Raw genomic sequence first — 20,808 nt, 5'->3', positions numbered from 1 at the left:
ATACTGTTAAAACAGTGAACAAATGTAAAAGTAAAAAGGAAACATCTCATACAAATTATACAAAGATCTTGAAATTTACCTGATTGAATATGTGTATGTATGTATATATATATATATACATTTATGTATGTATATATATGTACGCACACAGGATGTCCTATTTTCATCAAATTATTTTTTAATAACATATTCTATGATCAATTTGGAGTCGAATGTTCTTTAGCAAAGATGTTATGTATTGAAAATTTTCAAATTCTAAATGATTAAATGATTATGATAGAAAGATTTCTTACATATTAGACTTCGGGCATCTGAGTCAATACGAAAATTATATTCTTTAGCTAATTTTTGAGAATTGTAAACAGCTATTGTTTCCTTTGACATTTATGCTACAAGAAAAATTGTCTCCTAATCGTTCGTAAAATCTATTGTTACAAAATAATGTGGTAGAAATAGCACACTCTGTACATATAACTAGGATTAGTGTACATATGAAAACGTAAATTTGTCCAAAACTTACGTAACATATTAATGTGACGCGGTGTACTTGCTACGAAAATTTCAGTCATGTGCAACTAATGTTTATCTAACGATATTGCGAACCATGGAAAGTGTATAAATTTAACTCCAATTATGTTCCTATATTTATTTGTTTCTTTATTTTTTCTTTTTAAGAAAAGCCTTGATAACGTGCTGAGAAAAGGAAGGATGTTAGCCCGATTAGTGCAGTAAATAATAACGATCCGCGTAACCTGTGTATCGTTAAAAACAGAATAAAGGTCTTTAATTTATAAATTTTACAGCAAACAGGTTGTCTATATACTTGTATATAGCGCCATGTCATTTTGTGAAGTAATAGAAAGAGCTTTATTAAATTTTATCGAGATATAAAACTATTGGAAATTACAAAATATAAAGTAACAAAAAACATGACATGTACATCATATTATTCTTATAATATGATATCTTTCTATGAATAATTTTTTATTCCAATGTGAGCTAGAGTTGGAAAAAAAGGAAAAAGAAAAATTAATAATTGTGCAAGATATTTTCAGAAGTATCGTGCTTGAAAACTTTCACCGTCCTTTTGTCCGCAGTACCTGATGCAGGTACAATATTATAGATACCAAGGCTTGAAAGTACGTTTAGATCTTAAAATGATGCTCATGCAGAGGGTTTCATGCAGTTTGTAATCGCGATACGATATTATTAACATATTTTAGTCACGAATTTACCTAGACCGATTAATAATTTATTACGTTATTGTTGGCACACACATTTATCTCTCTAACTCTCATATTTTAGAATTATGTCTCCAGTCACAAAACACAACACAGATTTCTCGTAAAATGATGATTTAGAAAGTTCCTAATCTCAGTCGAAAAAGAGAGTTCCATCATTATATATTTATCGAAATCTATAAATATAATTTTGGATATGTTTCCAACAAATCAATTTTTGTCAACTGTAAAATTGAAAATCTCTGTATCAGCATGACCTATCATCTAAATTTTGAAATTTATCGTGGAATATACGTATATACATTACTCAGCAGACGCACATGTATTATTAATACATTCTTTACTTTCAGTGACTTAAGCAAATGCTTAAATTTAAATTTAAGTGGATGCTTACCTAAGAATTAGATTTACCTATAATATGTGTATTATGTATACTTGGCTATACAATGGCTCATGATTTTTTAACGCTTCCATTTAATTGTTAAACTACAGATTAGTCCTAAGAATCGCATAGAACGACTTTCATTGTGATAATTCCTAATCAGGTCGAGTCTGGTAAACAAGAAAAAAGAAAAAAGATATTGTTGTCAAAATAAGAGTAAATAGAGAAACTAAAGTAAAACAGTGATAACAGTGTTAAGGATCGAGTGATAGATATAAGCGGAATCTGGATATGTGCGTGTGTGTGTGTGTATGTGTGCATGTATAAGAGAGAGAAGAGAGGAAGAACGGGCGAGCAAGCGAGAGAGAAAGAGAGAGAAAGAAAGTGCGCCGATATAGAATTGATATTTATAATTAAATATTATTGTACACACACAGATAAAACACATTTTTCTCATAAAGAAGGTAATAAATTTGATTCTATACAAAATTATGTAGTTAAAATTATATTTCAAAAGATAGTTGAATGATCCTATAATAATTTGATTTAGATTTTAATAAGTTAAAGTTAAAGTTAATAAAAGTCGCGGAAATAAAAGCAATAATTTATATAACTCAAATTATATGATAATTGTTGTCAATATTTAAATATGCACACACTATGCATATGGCCGAAAAATTTTAGTTTAGTCCAGAGCAAAATCCAAAATAAAATCTAGTCTATGTTGAAATTTTTATACAAATAGTACAACCTATTGGTAACATAACATGTTACCATCAAAGCAATATGTTTTGGCCGTGTAGTTCATCTTGTTGAATATGGAGGCGCTGTATATAGAAAGATCACAAAAAATCGGCGCATTTATTCTTTTGTTTGGTAAGATAAGCCTGATACTGACATCTATATTTCAAATTTTTGGATTATTTAGGTTTTGTAGCACTTTAGAAGTTATAATTTCCATGGATAAACTCAGCAAAACGCGACGGATTAACAGCAATTTATTACGTTAGCAGTGTAGGATTATTTAGCGCTGATTACAAATTGAAAGACCGTTTAAATTATGTTCGAAAGTGATGACTGGCTTTTTGAAGTGAGTTTATTAGTCGCAAAATCATATTAGATTTTACTTGACTGATCTATCTAATGTGTCTTGTTTATCGTAATTTTATCAACTCTGAAGATTATTGGTAAATAGAATATCTTGATATTATTTATGCAATTGATATAGCTGACACGCATATTTGATGCATTATTTTAGGTTGCTTCTGATAACCATGAAAATGCACAAACTTATCTTCAAAATCAAAACAAGGAAAAAATGTCGCTTGCAAAACGGCGTAAAATTGATGGTTGCAAAGCTTCGTACTTCACAAAGAGTAATACTTGTGAAATCAAGTTGAATGCAACAAAGGATATAATGGATAATGATTCACCTGACAGCAGTAAGAACAATGTGACACGTGAACACCTTCTACTAGGAATCTTTCAAGAAAATATTTGTCAAAAAGTAACAAAAGAGAAACAGTATCCTCAATCATCTAAAACGGATATATCAAACTTATTCTCATCTAAAAAGTCCAAGGAGAAAAAAGGCGTTAATTCTGTGAATAAAGCAGAATGTAGTAAAGAAACGAAGTTGATAAGAATATTTCCTGGGCCAGCTGGATTAGTAGCAAATATGAAAAATGACAGTACCTCTGCTGTTTCATATTTGAATAGTGTAAAAGAATCAGAAAGTAAATCAGCAGTAGAACATATTGAAAGTAATTTCTCCAAGTCATCCCAGGATGAGAAGAACTTGCTTAGTGAAAAAGCTTGGAAGTTTTTACTGGACGATTTGCCAAGGAACTTTTTCAACGAGTATGGAATTTTTACTGTTAAAAATAGGGCAAATGCTAGTCACTGCAACAATATGAAAGTAAAATTCATAGCAGGTATATTGGATTATATAGATCATAGTTACAATGATCCATTTATTATATTAAAAGATTCAACAGATAGTATAGAAGGCACTGTTCATCGTGATATTCCATTAAATTATCCTGGTATATTGGAACCAAATGTAGTTGTCCTTTTACATGATGTAGGATTATTGAAGACTACAACGCACATAGTAATGAACAAATATCATATTTTAATATCTCGAGTAAATTTACTAGCAGTATATTCCAACAAAGGTCGGATTGTACACACTTCTTCTGTAGAAGATATCTTATCCAATATTTCAAATGTTGAGTTGACTAGAGATAATTATATTACACCTCTTTCGAGTCATTGTGATGATACAGTTGGATTATGCACTAATACTGTTAATACATCAACCAGTCAACAGATTAACTCGAAATCTATATCGGTTAATAATTCCAAGTTGTTACGAAGGCCAAATGAGAAACATAAAAATGGCAAACAAGCCTTTGAAAAAGACAGCAAAAGTTGTGAAACTACAGATAAAATATTTGAATCTTTTGAACAGTCAATGGATATGGATGACGATATGAACGATGCTTTCTTTACTATTGAAAACGAACCCGTCGTCTCGAATGAACACAAGTACTTTAATCGTTCGTCATTCGAAAGTACTAATGCCCAAAACAGCGATATTCAGCGGCGCGAATTGCAAATGCGAAACACTAACTGCTTGGGAAATACAAGTGGGAGATTTTTTGTAATAAATTCGACAAGTAAAATAAGATCTATATCACCGTTAACGAAGCATAACGCTGAAAATTCCAAAAATCTAGCAAGCTATTTTACTGATGAAATGCTTCACAATAATGAATTTGATTCGGATGACGAGATCTTGTCGCAGTTAGACGTAGATAACATTGTTAGTAACAGTAAAAAATGATGAAAATGATGAGTTTTCTGTAAATACTGATTGTATACTTTTATCAATTGGCTATCAAGTCGTTCATGAGATGTTTCAGTTTGTAGAATATTAAGTTTTGATACTACTGATAAAAGCTTGATACAATGTTCTGCGTGAGTTTTAAGCGTGATACTCGAATCAACTAGTATCGCAACAGAAGATGTATTATAATGTATATACATATAAATATACGACAGATTATATTTGATATTATTACACTTTTGAATTGGAGTTGTATCGTATGGTAAAAAGTTATCTTCAAAGTCGTGCTTATGCGATGTTATCTGTCGCGAATTTATAAAGCGTGTCCCGTTAATTGCATGTCACAAAACGTAATAATATTTGCGTCGTAAATATGCGTCGTCGTCCGATTCGATCAGTTACTTTTACGTTTGCAATAAAAAGATGCCAATAATGCTATTATAATGCGATTATAAGATGCGTTATAATGCAATTTTACAACATTGTTATTTCGTCTCGGTGACACAATGTCGACTAGTTTTTGTATTAAACTGTGATGAATACGGCAACAATCACATAATACGAACATAAGTGCGTGATGCGTACACGCTTTTTGTGGCAATTAAATTCGGAGCATGCCAGCCATCGGTCTGGGTCGAACAACGACGGAATAAAAGTCGTATAATGAAAAAAAATGGAACTTCCCTCGTTCTCTTTCGAGCTCTCGCACTCGCAGGGAATCGGTCTCCTTCCCCACCGACTCGAACTCGGTCGAGCTGTGACCGTTTTAATCTCTATTATTGTTCTATAACTCGGTCAAATTATGCCTCATAATGTTCCTGCGGTCAGATTATCAGATGGTACATCTCGAGGTCGATCTGATGGATGCACATTGATGCATACGCTAACTATCGATCCTATTTTCTTTGTGAAGTTTCCTTTTTTTTATACAAGGTAAAACGCAAAAACAAGCAGCGAAACTTTGAGAGCATATTCTCTAATTTTCTTTAAAAATAAGGAAAGTAGTTCTTATAAGGAATGCATATGATTCAACGAGACAACGTTTCCGAATCCAATGTTTGATTTATCCAATTTTTACACAATTTATCCTACTTCCTTTTTTCCTTCATCTTTGAAGTAAAACGCATTTGTGAAGTTCAAATGTTTGTTCCAGAATGAGTTTGTCTACCAGTTTGATATAACTAGTTTCAACTTTTAGATTTAGCGCACCTTTCTCTCTCCTTTCTAATAGTGTATTACTCGCAGTAAACATTACGAACGGCATTTATATTACAACGATAACGGAACGATAAACATATGAAAAGAGCTATCGATGCGCCGACTTATGCACAACATACACTGGACGGAAGGATTATGTCTGTTAACAACAAAACATAGAATGAGTATGTGAAGATTGTTAGATTAGAGCCGTATAAAGCAATAACTCACACATCACGAATTATCTTGGCTTGAATCTTGTCTATTATCTATTTCCGTCACCCTCTCTGTTTGCACGACACGCAAATGTCAATGTCAAAGTTTCTATATATTACTTCGTATGAATTATTTATTATTGGCAAATAACCAAAATTCAATTGAAAAATGACATAACAGCGGAAATATTTGTTTTTGGCAAATATTTAACGGCATCTGATAGAATATTTCGCTGTTGTCATTTTAATTAAATTTCAAGGATTTCAATTCAATGGACATCTTGGTTCTTTCTTTTTTCCAGCGAATCCCCACCGAATTGCGATGCAAGATTCTGCTATGAGTACTCATACGATTATCCTTCGCAGATTATACGTATATAACAATATCTTATTATCTCAAGTAGACACGATAAAAATATCTTCTCTATCAGCGATTACATTGTCACGTGTATTTACTATGAGATTATTATGATTGTATTAGTATGAGATTACTAGCAAGGACATTGCTAGTAATCTCATCGTGTTACGTCTACATGCAAAAAAACACGAAGCTTTTTTATTTACAAAATATTTATTTTGCGCCTATCCTAGCTTAGTCTAGTGTCACTTAACTGGGACAACCATCAATGAACACAGATTGTAAGTCTAACTAACCAGTTTTATGTTAACATAATCCGCAAGTTAGAAAACTTTTAGTTATCTTACAAAGACAGTCATTTCATGACATAATTTGATTCGGTTTTTTAACGTCCCAAAAATATTTGAGTTGAATTTATAAATTGCAAAATCAGCTTGTGCAACTCGCGTTCGACTACATTATTATTGTCTCTTTAGAATATGGATTTTGATTGTTCTGTTGTAATTTTCTTATCAGAATCACATACTTGACTATTGTATCATTATCGATTGCGAAAATCGTGGGAACGAAAAGAAGAAGAAAGAAAGGAAGTAGCGATTATGGCGGGCGATTAGATACGAAAGAGTTTTGCGTTTGCGCAGCAAACGTTTGCGCAGCAGATGGTAATTTGAAAGCAGATTATAATTTTTAGAAATGTAGAATTGAAGAACTATCTTTCGCGTACTTGGATTGTTTAATTCATATAATATAAAATTATTTTCTGATGTTAATAATAATGTTTTGTTGTTTAAATTTTGTACTTTCTCTACTTATCCGCAAATGTCCGTCGCAGCAAAACTCTGGGTCCTAAAGGCGGCGGTAAATTTAAGAAAGAGTGAGATGGGGATTCTTGATTGACAAGTAGTATCCTTATATCGATTCATCGATTAAATGTCTGATTTGCTGGAGAAATTACAAAAGTTCTGCCTGCAGAATTGTGCGCCACTGGCACTATTGTGCAATAGGCAGACACGTGACGAAACACGACGTGTGCATATGTTAAACACAAACGGCACATATCACGTTGTCACGATGCGGCACGCGTTCGATACAAAACGAACGTTCCCCTGTTCAAGGTGCCTGGAAAAAGGTGTAAGGAAACATTAGCGCCGGCTGGCTCGCCTCGTGCATTCGTAATCGCTCGCGGGTACCTCCGTCACTAACGTACTGTATGGTACGCGCTGTCCGACTTGCATCCAAAGTTCACTCGTTGACCTTGCCGCGCGGACGCGATAACACTCGCGCTCCTCGCTTGCAGCTTCCGGCTTGCGATTCCGTCCGTTGATTGCTCGAATTTCAAGCAATTTCAACGACCGAGAATCGTTTCGTAAACCCACGGCGTCGCGCGCCGGTCTCTCGCGTACGCTCGAATTCCACGTCGCCATGAAATATCGCTGTTCGTGCGCGATCCGCGTCGTTGGCGTCCCAAATAGTTTCGCAGCCGAACGAAAGTGAACGTTAGGTGCGTAATTTGTTCGTTTTTGTCTCCCATTATTTTCTTTTTTCATATTCCGTGCACCGCGAAAACTCGACGAATCGAGCCAGATCTCGACGAGTGTGCGCAATCTCTCGCAAGGATAAAAGAGAGAAAGAGATAATGTTTGTGCGCACGACAGTCGCTCTTCTTACGTTCGTACTTTTTGTTCGAAACGTTCCCGCGTCTTCATCGGGCGAGGAGGGGCGAAAGAAGGAAGGAAGGAAGAAGTGCCGTGTCTCTATGTAAACCGCAGCGAATATTCATTCGAGTAAAAGGTGACAAGTGAATGAGAAGACGTTTTCTGCGCAAGGAAAGAAAGTCCTCAAGGAAATTGTGAAAACACTGCACCTGTACAAGTACATATCTTCTTTATATTTTTTATTTCTCTGATCGAGCATATCATTTATTATTTGACCAATCGTCATTGATTACAAAAAAAAGAATCAAATGCACACACATACACAAACACACATCGCGGTCAATAAAGTAAAAAAAACATGCATATACCGCATAACTGCGTAAAAAATGTACATTTTTTTACCTTCTGAAATTGCAGTTTCATACTGTGTTCTATCGACATGGAACATCGATATCGCGCGATTTCGATGTGATCTATTTAAACACACGATTGAAGAATTTACATTATGAGCGTCGTGCTTTTCTCCTATTTATTATGTGAAGTACGAAAAAATTACCATTTTGAAAGCATTTATGCAACTTTAACTTATAATGATAAAGTCGGAATGTTCGTTCGATCAAATGATACTTCGTAAAAAGTGGCCCGCTATGTTTCTCAACGAACGAATGGCTTCGTTCGCGCTTCTGTGAAAATGAAATTTCAGTTTTTCACGTTGCTTGAGCCCCAACATTACTTATATATAATTACTGCTGACCTCATGCCTGTGTCAGTATGTACTAGGTACGCTAATTTACTGTTATCGCGCTTTTTACCGTTGAACGTTTGGACTGATTAGAAATTAGACCTTTCCAACAAAACATTCATTAAATAATAGCGTCGTGCGTGCGAAGAACATATAATAATTTATGGATGTATATACACGTTTATATGTAAAACAATATTTCCTTATTTGAAGAATGCGTGTCTCATTGATGTGTATGTGCGTTCATGTATAGAACAATATTTTGTCAGCTGTATTAACATCTAGATCATTCGGCAGTTTATGAAGCCGAAAGCTCGGAGAAAATACTCGCGAGATATTATTTATATGCCAGACTTATCGGAAAATTCGAAAATATGATAGAAAATGCGAGAAAATAAAGATATTTCGTGCGTATCATCAATTCATTTTGTCGTAATTCGAACGTTTGATAGATCAATGCAGCACGTTTGCATCGTAGATGAGATACTCACTTTTGCTGTCAATAGTCTCCTCGTATCCGTATCTCACTACTTCTTCAAATCATATCGTGTATCTTGATCTTGCGTTCGAGTATTTTGTCCGGCTTTAATAAGAAGAATTTAATCTCTCGAATAACGTAATAGATATTATGCTAGTATTTTTTTTACGCAATATCGTTGAGATATTCGTGCGCGTGCAAAAAATGACGAATTTCCAAAAGCTTTAGAACGTCAGTCTAATATAATAAATAATGTTTATATGTGATTTTGTGGACAGGTGAAGAAAGGACTTGTTGGTGACAGTATCGCCGGATCGTAGCGGAGCTATTGAGACATTTACGCGTCGACTTTAATCCCACGAACTCCAAGTTATGACCGATACTAATGGTAAGCACGAAGAAACGAGATGAGTGCGATGGTGCTTATCTTGATAAATCAATTATCATGCGTGCAATCTTGTGTGCCGGTCTCGTGATAGTTTTGCAATTGCTGCTCGTACATGAAACGAATATGAGAAAAATTAAATCACGATCGTCGTTATGAAACGCTGTTTTTGTTCGCAAAAACGCACATACAAATATAATATAAAAGAGATGAAATATTTCCTGTGATATATTACACCGAATGATCGATATACTTAACGGACAAATTTTTAAAAAGATCGAACTTCACATTTACACCTGATGCAAATATGATGTTCCTTAGCACAGGTATACTTTACATTTCTATTTGGCGGAAGCTAATTGTTTTTTCACAGTCTTCATATAACGATGTGTTTTCCTACCTTTAAGAGTAACATATATTCTTGGACTCTTGTATATCGATCACTAACACGCGAGCGATACACGTGCTTAAACATTGAAAAACAAAATATGTAATATACGAACTTGCTAGTGATTGGCAAATTGACGAGCAAATTCAAGTTCAGGTATATTTGCTGCCACATGCGACTATGCTATGCGTGTCTTGTATTTTTTATTCGTATATTTTTTATTCATGTCTTCCTACTTTCGCCTGCTAAATTTCCACAACGCCGGATTCTTCCTTAATATCTTATCATGACTTTTGCGCGAGACACATTATCGACAATGTGTCTTATTGATTATTATATATATTATAAAATATAATTTAATAATTTATTATTATTATTTATTGATTTCACTCATTTCTTTTCTAGGGATGAAAGACAACAAAAAGACGGACGTTTCATGGCAAAAAATTTATAATGACCAAAACGAATATCTGGTATACCTGGTTATCGCTTATATACATATATAGTAGAACTGTTAAATACTCTTATATTTTATTTCATTAATTATATACTATATGCGGTTTACGCATATTGTAGCATATTTTTGGATTCGAGAAGAGCACGTTAAGGACTGTTTTAACATACGTATCGTATATATTATCGATCGGATGGATTAGACTATTATTTCACTGGTATCCACGATTGCATTTGTATGCGACTCATCATGAATGCGTTTTAAGTCGCGCAACGAAGATACTTGCCATAGTAAGTTTCAATGTCTCTTATAAATTATTATTTTTACAATAAACGGCATTGTCGAGTGATCTTTTTAAAGGACAATAAACTGTATTTGAATATTTAATACGTATTGATATATCTGATGTATTTTGTATTCTGCCGAAGTCAAATTACTGAAATTCATTCGTATCGTTGAATCCTTGCATATTGCATAAATAATAATAATAATAATAATAATAATAATAATAATAATAACGAGATGCGTACGTTGGTAAAATAATCATAACAAATATAGGATACTTATCAAGGAAAGTGCAAGTCATACTTCGTACAAGACGTCCAGACAATTTCTACCAGGAATATCAGGTGAGTTTTTTGCAACATCAGACTTACATGATAATCGGTTCATAATAAAACTAAGGAACATTGAGATTCTGCACTTTCATAAGACCAAAGAGTTTGTAAGAGAACAGATTTTGTTACTTTTGCGATAGATTTTGTATATTCGCGTAAGAATTCCACCACTTAATGTTTTCATGATTTTCACAAGAGAAAAAATATATCAGGCATAATCTCAACAAATATACTTTGTGAAAGAGTTCTCTTCTAGACACACTAAATTGCAGAAAAATGTTTCACTCCTCAAACGATTGTCATACAAAATGTGTGCCGGCTAATTTATTTGATTTTATCTGTTAAGAAAAAATCTATCGATTCTATTATCATGTACTTACAGTGCATTGAAAAATTGGTTAGCTGCTTTGGGTACTGTTGATCAGGATCTCGTGGAAAAAATCCGAAACAAAACATTAAAAATCAATTTAGAAAATGGCACGCGAGGCGAAGTTTACGAGTACAAAGCTTTTTGGTGTAAAAAGAAGTGTTATATATGGGACATTACGAAAAATGTGTTCTCGGAACTCGTAGGATTCGATAATGGCACAATGTATTCCGACTTTCATCTTGGAAGTGGTCATGGCTTGTCTAAAGAAGAGCAATTACTTAGGTAAAATATATCTTCACTCGATAATCTATTTTCTCGAATTAATAGTATAAATCGCATTATAAATAATATTAATTGATATCTTTGAAAAAGGGACTCATCCCGTCTTCGTTACAGGCGTATTGTATATGGAAGCAATGAAATCGTTGTACCGCTTCAAAGTATCGGCGTATTATTATTGTTGGAAGTCTTAAATCCATTTTATGTTTTTCAAGCTTTTAGCTTAGCCGTGTGGTTCGCAGAAAACTATTTTAATTATACTATTGTGATAATTCTAATGTCACTGTTTGGAATTACGAGCAGTATAGTACAAACGCGAAAGGTACATGTTGTTTGACGGGTTTACGATCCAAAAAGGGAAAGTGAGAGACAATTTGTAACAATCTTTCTTGCAACAAAATATAATTAAGTTTGAACTGTTACATTTTTTTAGAACCAACTGAATTTACGCGGTACCGTTATGTCGTCGGAAAATGTACGTGTGCTTCGGGAAAACGGTTTTTTTGAGAATATTTCTAGCAAAGAATTAGTGCCCGGCGACATTATCGAATTACCGAGACATCAAACTACTCTTTTGTGCGATGCGGTCTTATTAACAGGGCAATGTATATTAAACGAATCTATGCTAACAGGTAAGATACTCCATGCTTTGAGTCTGACAAATTTCTCTCGATGAGCGTATGCTAAAGGAAAAGTTTACCTTAACTGATTTCTAGGCGAGTCTGTACCGGTAACAAAAACATCATTACCGTTGAATCAAGTGTTGTACGACACTAAAGAATGTACGCATTATACATTATATAGCGGCACATCTATAATACAAACCAGGTATACATTACTTTATACTTCTAATCGCTTAGATATATTCAACTGAATAAAAAGAAGAACTGTAATGAAATATTAATAATGCTACTACTTGCAGGTGTTACGGAGATCAACCTATTCTCGCAAGAATAATTAGAACTGGTTTTCTCACTAGGAAAGGTGCTCTAATCGCGGCTATATTATATCCACCTCCGGCAGACTTTAAATTCGACCAAGACTCATATAAGTATATCGGCATTTTAGCATTCATTGCAACTTGTGGTTTCATATATACTATAGTGAGCAAGGTAATTTCTTACTCGACAAACGTAACCATTATTTATCATTATATTAATTTACATATTAACACTTAACACATATATATATAATGTAATTTACATAATTTAGGTTTCGAGAGGAATTACAGCTAGCGATGTAGCGATAAAAGCGTTGGATATCATTACGATAGTCATACCACCAGCGTTACCAGCCGCAATGACCGTAGGGAAATTATACGCACAAGCGAGATTGAAACGTGCGCAAATCTATTGTATTAATAATAGAGTCATTAATGTTTCCGGCAGTATAAATTGCGTCTGTTTCGATAAGGTAAGAGAGAGGGGGGAGGGAGAGGGAGAGGGAGAGGGAGAGGGAGAGAGAGAGAGAGGAGAGAGAGAGAGAGAGAGAGAGAGAGAGAGAGAGAGAGAGAGAGAGAGAGAGAGAGAGATTTATCGTACTAGATCCTCTCTTTTATTTTTGTTTATATCTTTTTTTTCTTATATCGTCGCCACGTTTACAGACAGGCACATTGACCGAAGATGGATTAGACATGTGGGGCATTGTACCGTGCACGAACGGTATCTTCGGCGAGGCTGAGACAGATATACCTAAACTTCAGAATCACCCTCTTTTCGAAGGGATGTTGGTTTGCCACAGTTTAACGCTTATCGACGATAAGCTGTGCGGGGATCCTTTAGACGCAAAGGTACGATTTGCGATACGTCCATTTCATGATCATCGTATGATGCCTCGATGCAACTTAGTTAAATATTGTAGATGTTTGAGAGTACCAAGTGGATATTGGAAGAATCAGACTGCATGCATGTAAGTGAAAACGACGTTACGACACCGATGGTTGTAAGGCCATCGGAAGATGCGTCGAAAGAGACGTCGGAAATTGGTATAATACAGCAGTATCAATTCTCAAGCTCTTTGCAACGAATGTCTGTTATCGTACGTGCATTAGGTTCAGATAATTATGTATCTTATACAAAAGGCTCTCCAGAAATGATAGTCAGCCTGAGCAGGCCAGAAACTGTGCCCCAGGATATAATACTTGTCTTAAAACAATACACAACCCAGGGCTATCGCGTAATAGCTATGGGCCGTCGAGCGACGATTTCTCAAAGTAACACAGAGGTAATCGTGGATTTTTGTTTCTTTTCCTTTTTTGCACTTTGTTTTTCATTGGCCGCACAATCAAACGTACAGTTGAAACGTACACCTCCAGATATCGAAGCTACTGCGAGATACGATCGAACGGGACTTGGAGTTTTTAGGCTTAGTGGTCATGGAGAATCGACTGAAGGAACCGACGACGCCGGTGATCGCAGAATTGCGAGAAGCCCACGTGCGCGTTGTGATGATTACAGGTGTGATTGACTAAATACGGTAATGTTGTGCAAAATTCGTCCGTACTTGGACATATTGTGTGTGATGTTAACGAATTTGCTTTTGAATTTTAAAAGGAGATAATATCCAGACCGCAATGAGCGTAGCGAGACAATGCGGGATACTCTCGAAGGAAGAATGCGTTGTGAATGTAAACATCGATTCAGAAAAGAGGAAAGAAGATCGGCCTCAAATAACTTTCGACATTCAGGCCCCCCAATCTGTTAAACTGGTAAATTTTTTAAATTGGATTGTATAACGTCACGGGGTCAAATTCGCCCACGATATCTCAATGCGTGTCTCAATTTCTTTCAGCAGAATTCGCAAAACGCGGGCTTTACGATGACCGAAGACATAGAACGTGGCACGGCCAATTGTAATTACAAATTCGTTCTGACGGGCCAAACGTGGCGAGCGATACGAGAATATTATCCCGATCTCATAGACCGCCTTTGCCTACACAGCGCGATATTCGCTAGGATGAGCAGCGACGAGAAGCAACAAGTGATATTGGAACTCATGCGACTCGGTTACTACGTGGGTACGTGTCTTTCGTGTGAGATGTCTATCTATATAAACAAACATTAGAAATACAGGTGATAACATAAAAAATCATCGTATGTGCAATGTTCAGCCATGTGTGGCGATGGCGCTAACGATTGTGGGGCATTGAGGTCCGCGCACGTTGGAATATCGCTTTCCGAAGCGGAATCTAGGTGAGAAAACGTGACATATCAGACTTTCGACCAGTGATACGGATTATAAATTCACTTTCATTGATAAAATTATATTCTCTTTCGCAGCGTGGCCAGTCCTTTCACCTCAACGGTATCGGACATAACTTGCGTACCGAAAGTGATACGGCAAGGACGCGCCGCCCTGGTCACGTCATTTGGAATTTTTATGTTTATGGTGGCGTATGCCTTGACGGAATTCTTATCCGTCATAATACTATATTCCATCGACTCGAATTTGACGGACTTGCAGTTTTTATTCATCGACATTTGCTTAATTATTAACTTTGTCTTCTTCTTCGGTAAGACTCGCGCGTACACGAAAAAGTTATCTAAGACACCACCCATGACAAGTCTGTTAAATTTTACTTCGCTTTTATCTTTGACGGTGCATATATTGGTGATGACTGTTTTTCAAACGATTGCGTATCATGCCGTTAGGCAATTTTCGTGGTTCACGCCATTCGTTCCCAATAGTAACACCGGATACACGTGTTATGAGAACTATTCGGTCTACTGTGTCTCTATATTTCAATATATCACGTTGGCGATTATATTTTCACGTGGAAAACCATACAGACGCGCTATCTACACGAACAGGATGTTTATATCCTCTATATTTTTGTTAACGATCGTATGTATTTACATTACGGTTTACCCGGCGGATTGGGTGGTGAAAGCTTTGGATTTAATATTACCACCCACTTACGATTGGAGATTCATTATTTTAGCGCTTGCCCTGGTCAATTTTTTTATTTGCCTCTTCATCGAGAGTTTCGTGATAGAATACGTCATTGAAAATATTTTAAGGATAAAATTGTATAAACCGAGAAAAGCAAAGAAATTATATGTGAAAATGGAATATGAGGAGAAAAAGTATGGAAATTGGCCACCATTTGGTAAAGAATTGCCAATGTTATCTATCATATGCAAGGAAAATAGTATAAAAAGAACGATGAACGTTTCACATAACGGATATCGCTCCGCAATAGTTTCGAGTGATCAAGAGATCAATAGCTTGAACAACTCGTCTGATCTATCAAAGGAAAAGACTGAAGAAGGAAATGGCTTGAGAAATCCTGGCTTTGTTAACGACGAAATATAACGATAAAATAAATAGAATTCAAAGGAAAAGAATGAAGGACATCATCTATTGTATAAAAAAATCAAAGGTTTGCTCATGTTTTAATATATATACGTTGTTGTTATGCCTGGAACGGCATAGAACAATTTTAAAGCGATCCGTCGTGTGATAAGCAAGCATTGACGGAACGAAATACAATGCAATTACTTGATTAGGGAGTTTACAACAGTAGGAACTCTTATTGTAGATAATGCTAAAGTGAAATCATCAACGAATGAATACTAAAAGTGAACATTTTATGAAATTTCATGAAATATTCAACTTCTCTGTGATTTTTAATATTGTAACAAGAAAGAATTGACTTAATTGCAAACAAAATTTCTGCTTTAGAAAATCAAAATAATTTTACAAAAATTATGATATAAGCTATATAATTTATGACAATATTAATAAAGATATATGTATCTTATAATATGTTTAACATGAAAAATTGACACAAAGAAAAAAATATTCAGTAATTAAAAAAAAGATTATTTTAATATTTTCACATTTTTGTGGAAGGTCGTTCCTGCAAAATGAAATTTATATAAATAAAATTATATTTAATTATATTAGTCGAAAATTTTTAATAAAAGTGAAGTTTATCGGATCCACCTCCGATAATCTTGAGTAAAGACACTTTCCTGAGTAACATTCGAAAGGTTTTAATCGTTGTTCATTATTTATTACAGTTATTAACAAAAGAAGTTTCTTCAAAGAAGAAAAAGAGCCTATTTTTTCGACATATTAAAAAATGTTAACGGTGGATACTCGTGCATTAATTCACTCTGAGAGAGGAAGAGCGTTATTCTTTCATTTTGACTGTCATTCTCCGCTAGTTATCGAAGGCCAGCCGAATTTAGTACGAAATATAAATAAACACCTCAGCATGATGACTCATATCGGTCTGTTGGTAAAAACTTCTTTATAATATTCTGGAAACACACATCGGTAGAGATGTCTATTGTTTGGATTTACAGCTTCTTTTAACAATTTCACGCTAGACTCGGCCGGCCTCCAACAGTGCGGAAAATGACGACCAGAGTGAGGAAACAATGGTTCTCTATTCGCGGCACGAATTAATATATGTGACTGTACATATGAGAAGAAAGAGTTTGTACTGCACCTCCTCTTCGAAAAAAAACTTAATCCACTTTATATATTTTTGTATAGTATTTCAATCAAATATCTTAAAAAGACTTTTTCAAATATCTTAAAAAGACTTTTTCAACAACCATATGCCAGTTATATGCAAAAATATATAAGACGAAATTCTCCCTCGCTCATATGTACCGTTTAACATAAAAAAAAATATGCACTATGTTGGAAAAATAGGCTCTATTTATGAAACTTTTGTTGTTAATAATTTTGTAATAAACAATGAGCAACGGCTAAAACCTGTTAATTATCCAGGAGGGTGTCTTTAACAATATATATATAACATACAAGATTATCGGAAGTGAGTGCCCTAACTTCAACTTCACTTTTACTGAAGATTATCTCCTCTTTTCGTACCTTTTTTATTTTACTAGTACGATATGCTCAAATTAAATGTTAACTTATACGCGTAGATGTGTTTATATACTTTATTTCAAAATAAAGAAAAATATAGCAGTATGTACACATCAACTTGTGCAATGTCTTATGATTTAGAGAAAACTAGTTTAATATTAAAAGAAAAGAAATGAGAAAATATGTACAATTTTAACTAATTGACTGTATATATTTAATAATAAATTTGTGCATCCATAACATAAAATAGATTGCAAATCGCAAGTCTTGATATTTTATCATCCTGTGTGCCTATAATTTCGATTTTCTTAGCATTCTCTAAAAGAGTAAAACATAAAGTATGAAGTATATTAAAAAATGATAAAATACATATTCTTAATCGTTTCCATATAGTATTTTTACCTATAATAGCCTCTTGTTTTATCATCAGTTCATTCCAAATCCATTGTTTAAAGCGTAAGGCTATTTGACTGATCATACAAATAGTGGCTTCATCTATGCTTGGCTTTAGCAGCAAATCTGGTAAGCTTACAATATACTTTTTGAATGTCTCTTCTCTGTCAAATGGAGAAAAAAGTATTATTCCTGGTAATAGTCAAAATACATTGGGGTTTATTTAATTACATGCGAAATATTAAAGCACTTCTTCGCACGTACATCGATTATTTTAGCTACAAGCTCATTAAAAAACGTCTATTGCCATTTGTAGATATTTTCTATTATCTATTTTTCATACTTTTAAATAATAATAATATTTCGTAGATATTCAAGAAAGTGTACTTTATAAAAATTTAATTACCTGCGTAATTCACTTAAATTGCATTCCAATATAATGTTACCAATAATCAGAGATAAATCTGATTGTAATTCATTTTGAGGTAAATGAAAGGACGCTCTTATAATCAGTTGCAAAGTATGGCTTAAGTCGATACCATTTGCATGCCAAGTTGAACTTGCTGATAGAAATAAAGTTCTCAGCAGCTTAGTCAATTGCGATAACACAACTCTGTCATTGATGCACCAGTTTTCAATTGTATCTGAAAAAAGTATACATAAAAAATATACAAAGATATGACAATAATTATATATAGACAATTATATTTAGACATTAATTGACAAATCATACCATTTAAATATTTAATAACGGATAAACAATGGTCTTCAATAGATTTAGAAAATTTCTTTTGACTAGTTATGGATGTAAACCATACATGAATTTGGCAAATCCCCAAGTTCTCTTCTAAAATATTATCGTTGAATTCCATTCCAGAATAATCTTCTTGACATTTTCTGGGTTTGTTAGTAGATTCTCTCACTTTATTGTATGGAAATTTCGACAGAAAATTCTTCATATATAATTGATGAAATTTATGGATAAACCAATACTTCGTATGCTTGGCATCATAATCATCATGATCCAATGTATTCATGTATTCAATGTATTCAATAATCGACTGTATAATTTTAATAGCACTTTTCAATAATAAGAATGTCTCATTGGAAATTGTGATATATGTATAATTCTCCAGTTTTCCATCTGGACATACTTCAAGCCAAATATCAAATATTAGTGGCATTAATTTATCTATGTATTTTATAAATTCTTCTGTGGATAAAACTTTTCCTATTGTTGACATTGCATCTGCATGTTTGTTAAAATCAATTTCATAGCTTTTAGCTAATTTACTGCTATAAACTGGAAAAAATCTAGTACAATTGTGTACTACTTGGATTTTTGGATATGTGGCTTTATAAATTTTTCCTTCACTTATAATATGGTTAAACATATTAGCCAAACGTTCTAAAACTTTGGTTCTCCACTTTATATTAGTGTTTTTAAAATTTGGAATTGTTGTTAATTGTCCACTGTACTTATTATCATGTAATGTACATATCATACTCACAAAATTAGGTAATATTTTATGGCTATCTTTCACAAGCATATTACCACAATTGTGTAAAAGTATATCCAAAAAATGTAAAGAATCTTCTTTTATATATGGATTAATATGCGTCATAGCACAATTTAAATAAGAGATTAAAACATCAAAATATGGTAACAAGTCCTTTTTTGAAATAGATTCAAGAATTAAATTCAGTGCATTTAAAGAATCTCTTCTTATATTTTTCTCTTTATCAAGAGACAAAGCTGCTATCCCACGCAATAAAGAACCTAATTCTGAATGCAGAGCTTTTATTGAATACTGTACTAAAATTTCTTTCAGTTCTTTCAATGCTTCTCCTCTCACTGTCGAATTATGATGATGAAAGCGCATCAATAGATCCTAAAATTGATTTAATAATTGAGCAATATTATAAATACAAAAGTCATGGAAAGTTTATAGTATTTGTACAATAAACATTCAAGCAAACTTCTGTCTTATATACCTTGATATTGAGCTTACGAGTGCTGAGAATTTCTGTCTGATCATGATGTTTTAATTGTTCACGTATTACAATTTTCTTTGCTTTAAATGACGTATTCGTAACATTTAAGTTTTTTGGTAGCTGATTCGTTTTACTCTTCAATTTCACTTTTGCCTTTTCCGATTTTAGACGCTTCGCATGTTTATGACCTTTAGCCATAATTTTAAAATAATCGTGGATAATTATTTAAAATGTTTCTTACCACAATTTTCCTGAAAATATATTCACACAATGCTTTTTCGGTACGTACAATACGAATTAAGATGATTACAAGAAGTTTAGCAAGAATAAAGGAAAGTGACTAACGACTAAGAGCAATCATCACACGTAGTAAAAAACATCCATGATACACATGAACATTTTTTTTCTATATAATGATCCTAGATCACTGTGCCTTCTGTGCCATTCTGTGCCTGTAGTCTTCTGTGACTTCTCCCTAAGGAATATTTAGCCATATACAGCTATACGGCACCATGTGAATATACAAGTATAAAGGTTATGTTTTATGTTCATCAATATCAGATCTTTTCGCCTTTGGTCTGTTTTTTTAGCTGCATTACTGAACTGGTGCAATAAGTTAAAATGAGAAAAAATATAATTGTCTCATTCTAACTTATTGCACTAGTTCCGCAGTGCAGCTGAAAAGAACAGACCACTTGTTTGCTGGTTGGTTGGTTGGTTCTAGCAAAGAGTAACCTGAGAGCGGCCAATACGACATTTTCTGCGACACCGACTTTCCGCACTGGGAAAGGACGCCATCTGCATCCATTTTGAGAGGGGAACTACTATAGTACATCCACTTTCAGGTCTCGGTGGTAAAATCTGCATATGGTGGAAGTCCATGCTACATCCACTTTCAGGCGGTTTATGTCCGTGCTGCAATGACAGTTGCCATCTCTATGCCAGTCTATGGCCGGTGGTCTAA

The 20,808-nt window shown here is 34.0% G+C and overlaps 3 protein-coding genes across 4 annotated transcripts; 2 read left to right on the top strand and 1 right to left on the bottom strand.

The window, feature by feature from the left end:
- The first annotated feature begins 2,494 nt into the window (after positions 1-2,494).
- On the top strand, positions 2,495-5,908 carry LOC105188168 (uncharacterized). Its single transcript, XM_011149474.3, has 2 exons — positions 2,495-2,713; positions 2,882-5,908. The coding sequence occupies exons 1-2, from the start codon at positions 2,684-2,686 to the stop codon at positions 4,469-4,471; spliced, it is 1,620 nt and encodes a 539-aa protein (XP_011147776.1). The 5' UTR covers positions 2,495-2,683; the 3' UTR covers positions 4,472-5,908.
- Positions 5,909-7,047: 1,139 nt separating this feature from the next.
- On the top strand, positions 7,048-16,298 carry LOC105188166 (probable cation-transporting ATPase 13A3). 2 transcript variants are annotated; one of them, XM_019843621.2, is made up of 18 exons: positions 7,048-8,116; positions 9,398-9,507; positions 10,298-10,365; positions 10,469-10,636; positions 10,905-10,975; positions 11,346-11,615; positions 11,730-11,934; positions 12,046-12,244; positions 12,329-12,440; positions 12,535-12,724; positions 12,825-13,025; positions 13,216-13,401; positions 13,473-13,835; positions 13,927-14,068; positions 14,165-14,319; positions 14,406-14,628; positions 14,722-14,803; positions 14,891-16,298. In XM_019843621.2, exons 2-18 carry the CDS (start codon positions 9,492-9,494, stop codon positions 15,924-15,926), a joined length of 3,687 nt encoding a protein of 1,228 aa, XP_019699180.2. In that variant the 5' UTR covers positions 7,048-8,116; positions 9,398-9,491; the 3' UTR covers positions 15,927-16,298. The 2 variants fall into 2 exon arrangements, with proteins under 2 accessions (XP_019699180.2, XP_011147770.3); XM_011149468.3 differs by having other exon boundaries at positions 14,403-14,628.
- Positions 16,299-17,263: 965 nt separating this feature from the next.
- LOC105188165 (testis-expressed protein 10) lies at positions 17,264-20,480 on the bottom strand. Its single transcript, XM_011149467.3, has 6 exons — positions 20,190-20,480; positions 19,845-20,095; positions 18,583-19,741; positions 18,256-18,493; positions 17,859-18,013; positions 17,264-17,774 (listed from the first exon to the last, which is right to left on the bottom strand). Exons 2-6 carry the CDS (start codon positions 20,040-20,042, stop codon positions 17,671-17,673), a joined length of 1,854 nt encoding a protein of 617 aa, XP_011147769.1. The 5' UTR covers positions 20,043-20,095; positions 20,190-20,480; the 3' UTR covers positions 17,264-17,670.
- Between the last annotated feature and the right edge of the window lie 328 nt (positions 20,481-20,808).

Source organism: Harpegnathos saltator, unplaced genomic scaffold (assembly GCF_003227715.2).
Source record: "Harpegnathos saltator strain DR-91 unplaced genomic scaffold, Hsal_v8.6 scaffold33, whole genome shotgun sequence".
Taxonomy (NCBI): Eukaryota; Metazoa; Arthropoda; class Insecta; order Hymenoptera; family Formicidae; genus Harpegnathos; species Harpegnathos saltator.
The sequence above is the reverse complement of the archived record's forward strand: the minus strand, read 5'-3'. Positions and strand labels throughout refer to the sequence as shown.